Consider the following 6745-nt stretch of genomic DNA (forward strand, 5'->3'; position numbering starts at 1 on the left):
TCGTTGCCGGGGACTCGTGGTTTAACTGGTTAATTTGTGTGATTATTGATTATCTTTGACTTATTTTTTTAATTTTTTTTTTAAATTTCGAATTTTTTATTTTCTATTTATATTTTTCTGTTTGTATTTTATTTTGTTTTATTTTTTGTTTCTATTTTTATATTTCTGTTTTCTGTTTTTATTTCATCTTCTTATCTCTGATCTTATATCTTCTTTTATATCTTTTTGTGCTAACAATTGTTTTTAGGGACTCAAACCAACAACAACACTACCAGCCGAGCGTCTCACTGTTCGGTCTTCACTTCAACTTCGACCAGGTTCTCTTCGTTCGGCGCCTCTTCCAAACGCTCGTCTCCTTCTGCTCACATCCACATGGATGATCATTGCAATGACAAGACGGACGTACAAAACGAGACAACACAAGGAAAACGCAGGGTAAGCTTATGTAATTTAACTCATGCATCAACATATAAATCACGTAAACAGTTCATCACACATATACATATCAACGCACGCATCTCATAAAACTCAATACTCGACTAATCGTCCGGACTGTATGAACTCTGCGTAGTTACAGGCGTTCACACCACCCGGGTGCACGAACGTCGTAGCTACACAATTCATACAGTCCGGACGGTCGGTCTAGTAATAGGCATTTTATATTACGTACGTTGGAATATGCTTATATGATGAACTGTTTACATGAAATTGTATGTGAATGCATGAATTAAATTACATAAGCTTACCTTGCGTTTTTCCTTGTGTTGTCTTGTTTTGTACGTCCATCTTGTCATTGCAATGATCATCCGTGTGGATGTGAGCAGAAGGAGACGAGCGACTGGGAGATATGCTGAACGAAGAGAATCTGGTGGAAGTTGAAGTGAAGACCGAACAGTAGTACGTTCGGCTAGTACTTACAGATGTTGGTTGTAGTGGTCGTTCGACCATCTTATCTTTTATTTTGTATAAGTTCGACCGTTCGGTATTTCCTTTGTAAACCGTTCGGTCAAGTTTCATTTATGTTATGGTTTTAAATTTGTAATTGTGAACGTGCGGCTTTGCGCGTTCGTCCTTAATATTGTAAGACTGTACTCAAGGACGTTCGTCCTTGAGCGTTCGTTCTTTTTAGTAAAAACTGAGCTGAATTATTATTTAAGTGATTTTTCAATTATATGGTTTATTACTGTATTTTTGGGATGTCACATATGAACTTATGAGGTGTGAATGGTTTACTTATGTGATTTATTGTTTTTTTTTTAAAAAAAAAACACTTTCATAAGATTCATGCTTCAAGATTATTTTATTATTAATATATTTTATAAAGGGGTGTTACAACACATGCACTGCACCACTCTACACATTGCACCACGAGAGCGACACTGCATCAGGAGAGGGAGACTACTTGATAATTCTTTCCACCACCATCAACCTTTACAACTTGTAGTATCTCACACTGACAAAAGAAAGAGAGGAAGAAATATAATGTTAAAATAAAAGAAAAATATTTTACTCATATACGAAGGATGGGAATAAGTTATTAGTGGAATAGGTTGTGAATGAGTAAAATTAAAAAATAACCCTAAAAAAAATTTTACTTAGGGGCAAAATAGTAAATGGGAGGTGGAGGGAGAAAGGTGTGGTGGTGGAGGGAGCAACACCCCTATGTTTTTGAAAAAAAGTGGGCTGGTCCACGTGAAGTCCAGCAGCTTGGGAGAAAAAGCCTTCACGCTGAGAATGGAAGCATAGGGGGTGTATCCAGCAAGGGCTTCACGGGAAGAAGCCTTGAAGCAGCAGAAACGTGAATGAGGAACACATCCGGGAGGTGCACAAGTGGAAGTGAAGCCCACGGCTGCACGTTACGCTCCAGCTTCAACAATGGCATCCAGCAGCAGGCCCACGGAGGATGGATTTTTGGAGCGTCCAGCAGTCCAGCAGTGTTTGAGGGGGTGTCTCGGTTTTGGGGGGGCATCCAGCCGCCACTCTCTGAGTTTTGGTCTTTTAGGCTTTTGGCTTTGAACGTTTTAGGGAATGTAGGAGAAAGGGAGTCTTAGCTTGGTGCTGGAAGAAGGTCTCGGCCTGGAGCAGGAGAGCTGTAAGGACCGTGCGTCCTTTTAAAATAAGAAGGAGATGGAGGGGGCGACTGCACGTTCGTGTAATGGTGGGAGAGGGGCTCCACGTCCAGCAAAGAAGTGGGCAGCAACAGATGGTGGTGGGTCTCCCCATTTGGAAGTGCTCCAGCCATCATCAGGAACCTCCAATCATCTCCTTCGTTGGTAGGCATAGCACTGAGGAGTGGGTGTGGGGAGCACCATTTTCTTCCTTCTTAAAGGTAAAAGCCATGGATTCAAGGGGGTGCTGAGTTCTGAATTTCTGCAGGAGTGAAAGGCTTGCTGCAGATTTGGGAGAGGAGAAGTGGAGAGCTCGTGGGTTTGAAGGAGATCCACACACTGCATTTCAAGATCCAAGGAAGTCTTCAAGAGGTAAGGGGAGTTAGATCTTTCGTTTGTTTGTTGAATTTTACTGTCTTTGATGCAAATCTGGGTAGAAGGGGATGAAAAATGGAGTTTCTAGGTTTTCTGGAAAATCTGGTGCGATTCTGTAGAATTCTGCAAAACGCGCGTACGTTCAAATTTTGATGAGTCAAAATGGGACGTTCGTCTCGTTCGCTCGACCAAATAGTGATAGGCCAAAGTGACCGTTCGGTTTTGTATTTTCATGTAACGAGCGTTAACGTTCGTCCTTGAGTAAAAGTTAGTAATATCTTAGACATTCGTCCAAACAGTATTCGTCCTCATAATGACCTGGTAGTGTTCGGCCTATTTCACGTGCGTCCAAACAGTATTAGTCCTCTTAGTGATCTAATAGTGTTCGGCCTATACGCGTTCGTCCAAATAATATTTTGGTCTATATGCGTTCGACCAAACAGTGTTCATCCTTATAGTATTCAGTTTTGTAGTATTTGATCTCTAGCGTTCGTTTAACAGTGTTTGAGCTCATAATATTCGGTCTCATAATATTTGGCACACATGCGTTCGTCTAAACAGTGTTGACCTCATCGTATTTGGTCTCCTAATATTTGGTATATTTGCGTTCGTCTAGACAGTGTTCATATCATAGTATTCAGTCTCAGAGTATTTGGTGTATATGCGTTCGTCCAAACAGTTTTCAACCTAACAGTATTCGGTCTCGTAGAATTGATAAATCGCGTTCGTCAAAACAGTTTTTGAATTCATAGTATTCTATCTGCTAACGTTCGGTCTTTAGTGTTCCTCCGAACAGTGTTCGACTTAATAGTAGTAGAGGTGATAGTGTTCGGTTTCTTAGTATTCGTCCCTATAGTATTCGGTCTGATAGTGTTCATCCAAACAGTATTCGACCTGTTCAGTTTGATAACGTTCGACCTCACAGTGTTCGTCCAGACAATGTTCCACTTGTGTTCAGTTGATAGCGTTCGGTCTTATCATGTGTTAATGATGTTAGCGTTCGACCTGGATTAAGTATTCTGAGATTTAGCTTGTTAGCGTTCGGTCTTGATGTCTTAGTGATGGTTAACGTTCGACCTGGATCAGGTATTCTGAGGCTTAGTTTGTAAGCGTTCGGTCTTGATGTCTTAATGATTGTTAACGTTCGGTCTTGATGATGTTTATTTTCAGCCATTGATCGTCCATAGTGAACGTTCGGTCTTTATGAGGTTTATTCTCAGTGATCGTTCTCGATGATGTTTGTCCTCAGGTAGTACATGTCATAGATAGCGTTCGGTCTTGATCTTTGAGCGTTCGTCCAAACAGTACATGATTCAGTATGATGTTCGGTTTTTGCGTTCGGCAAATTGTGTTCAAATCTAATATGGTGTTCAACGGTTTAGCGTTCGACTAGGTACTTGATTTTAGCGTTCGTCTCAGTAGTGCTGAATCCAACATTGTGTTCGTTCTTGAGCGTTCTCTCTACCGAAATTCATCCTTTTCCTTCTTCGTTCATCACTCAGATACCATATAAGAACCCCCGGCGCCGTAAGCTTCAGTTTGAATCGATCCTTTCCGCGTTCTGAAACTGGTAAGTTTCTCATCTCTAGTTGATCGTTCATCTGAACATGCAAGCCAAGCTTTGGCTGCACGAGGTCACTCTATCTGAACCAATCTTGGTTTTCTGTAAATTGTTTAGTTTGAAGAATTTGTTGAGCGTTGTGGGTAGAAGAAGTCTATTTCCGCGAACCCTGTCTTAGGCTGAAACAAGTTCGTTCACTTCAAGAGGTAAGGGAAGCTTATTCAATTTAATTCGTATGATTGTATGGTACTGAATGAACGTTCTCTCGCTCTCGCTCTCGCTGTCGCTCTCTCGCTCTCGTTCTGTCCTCCTTCTTCTCGCTCTGTTGTTAGGGTCGTTTCAATGGAAGGGAAAAAAGCAAGTGTAAGAAAAATTTAAATGTTGTGTTTATATATTATTTAATTATGGTATGAATTTTAGTTAGTAATAAATTTTTATCATTTGTTTTGTAGTGGCGACTTCTTATCTCGATGGATTCATCGATCATTATCGAAATGAATCGTTTACTACAACAATGTCATGTGGATCGGATTAGGATGACTCCATTTACGTGGTGTTTGAATATTCAAAGCCCTGTGGAGGTCAATTTGAAATTATTGAAGGTTATGGTTTGCAGGTGGGTTGGGCATGATAACAGTTTTAGAGTAAGTCAAAGGTTGGTGCCCTTCAGAGTTGTTGATGTGTTCATGAGCATAGGTTTAGAAATAGGTGGTTTAGAGATTCCCTTTGATGAAGTAGTTTGTGGATTGGTTGGTGAAATGTTCAAATAAAAAACCATCAGTTTGAATGACTTGACGGACATGTTTAATGTCATTGTTCATGATAGAAACATTGATGTTGATGTAGTGTGTAGGTTATATATATTAGTTTGTTTGGTTGTTTTCTATTTCCCTAGGAAATCAAGGCGTGTTTGTAACATGCCTTTTGCAGTTTTAGATGACTTAGACAGTTTGTGTCTATATGATTGGTGCACCGGTGTACATAAACATATTGTAGAGAATTTAAATAAATGTAAGAAGAAAATTATGGGAGCAGGTATCCCCCAGTCACTCACTCTTAGTGGCAATGTGGCAGTGTTGCAGGTAATATGATTTGTAGTTAACTATTTTGATGTACTGCAGAACATTGTGAATTATGTTTGATGAAATGATTTTATGATATTGTAGGCTTGGGCGGTTGAAAGACTTTCCTTGCATGGTCATCCTTCGCACAGGTTTTTCCCATGCATAATGCAATGGTTCCCGTATAAATCAAGGACCGAAAAAATTGAACATATTTTTATGACCGGAGATGTAAGTGTTTTGTTTTTCGTTATTTTGTATGTTAAAATGGATTGTGTATTTAGTATGAATTTGTTGTGTGATGTTGTTGCAGTTAAATATGGAGTGGTATCTACGAAAGGAAGATCGTCATAGGCCGGAAATCCGTGTAGCTTTCAACATGGATGACGGAGGGATGAGTGAAGGATCCTTGGGTGAAGGATCGAAGGTTGAGAAAGATGATGATGATGACGAAAGCTCTGATGACGGGACATGGGAAGCAGGCGCGGAGGAGAGATTGGGGAAAAACAATGAAGATATCAGAGCATTGAATGCCAAGATTGGAGTTCTTACTAGGGAGTTATTTGAAATTTGTCAAACTCCAATCTTTCATGAAGCAGATGCATGTGGCACTGATGAAGAGGTTGGTGGTGGAGTTGATGAAGCAGCTGGAGTTGGAGGTGAGGAGAAGCCTGAAGTTGGGGGAGACCAAGAGCCTGAAGTTCGTCCTGATTGTGGATTTGAAGAAGAAGGTGATGGTAATGAAGTTCATGACCCCCTAGGTGCATATACTGAAGTAAGAGGGGAGGATAAAACCGCACATGAAGAGGAGATAGTTTCAAGAACTGTTCATAACATTCATTTTGTTGAAATAGATGATGATGGTGATGAAGAAGAAGGGGAGGTCGTGCCATTGGTTATACCTCCATTGCGCAGTTTTGTTGGTGATCCAAGCACCACTGTTGATGTAGACCAATTGTACACAGCAGTCAGCGTCAGAGAGATGACCGTATACAGGTATGTGGTATGAATTGTAGTTGTGGTTGACGAATCTCCATTGTTTGTGATTGACTAATATTTGGTATGTTTAGTGTTGTAAGCGAGATAATTGGGCAAACCTTGAGCACGACTTTATTTTACACTCTGGCCCCGTTTAAATACGTTGATAACATGGTTAGTATTGTCACATTTGGTTGTGTTTGATGTTGTAGTTTATGTAACTAATGTGAAAATTTTCTATTGTGTAGGTGGTGTTATTTGCTTGTACGATCTTTATGTACTTTGAGAGAAGGTTGTGCGGTGTTGTTAAGAGGATTCATTTTAGTCCGTTCTACCTACTTTAACATTGACATTGACATCTAAAAACCACGCAAATGGAGTCGTCGCAATCAATGACCGATGCTCCTCTGTCAAGCGTTCGTTCAAACTACATATATACTTTGTCGATAAAGAGTGACGAACACTCAACTGCATAAACCAAAATCAAATCATCAAAACAACGAAACCCAATAACCCAAGCACCACAACACAAGGATACGAACCCCAAACATTAACCCAAATCAAATAACCATGCTACGAGATGCCCAAACCGAATAACCAAGCTACGACATGGAATGGAAAACCACTTACCTTCATCGTCGGACAATCGTCACCGGAACTTG

General features: G+C 40.3%; 1 protein-coding gene across 1 annotated transcript; it reads left to right on the forward strand.

The window, feature by feature from the left end:
* Nucleotides 1-5093: 5093 nt before the first annotated feature.
* On the forward strand, nucleotides 5094-6427 carry LOC148192920 (uncharacterized). Its single transcript, XM_088099314.1, has 5 exons — nucleotides 5094-5126; nucleotides 5211-5336; nucleotides 5419-6101; nucleotides 6176-6257; nucleotides 6332-6427. The coding sequence occupies exons 2-5, from the start codon at nucleotides 5274-5276 to the stop codon at nucleotides 6425-6427; spliced, it is 924 nt and encodes a 307-aa protein (XP_087955440.1). The 5' UTR covers nucleotides 5094-5126; nucleotides 5211-5273.
* The last annotated feature ends 318 nt before the right edge of the window (nucleotides 6428-6745 follow it).

The sequence above is a fragment of the Vigna umbellata genome, chromosome 9 (assembly GCF_029865625.1).
Source record: "Vigna umbellata cultivar VRB3 chromosome 9, Vumbellata_1.0, whole genome shotgun sequence".
NCBI lineage: Eukaryota > Viridiplantae > Streptophyta > Magnoliopsida > Fabales > Fabaceae > Vigna > Vigna umbellata.

What these genes read in the sequence shown, in the direction of transcription:
- LOC148192920 (XM_088099314.1), top strand. Translation starts at nt 5,274, where the DNA reads ATGCAATGGTTCCCGTATAAATCAAGGACCGAAAAAATTGAACATATT. An exon ending in AGAGAGATGACCGTATACAG is followed by an intron (nt 6,102 to 6,175) that starts GTATGTGGTATG and finishes TGGTATGTTTAG; the next exon opens with TGTTGTAAGCGAGATAATTG. An exon ending in TTAAATACGTTGATAACATG is followed by an intron (nt 6,258 to 6,331) that starts GTTAGTATTGTC and finishes TCTATTGTGTAG; the next exon opens with GTGGTGTTATTTGCTTGTAC.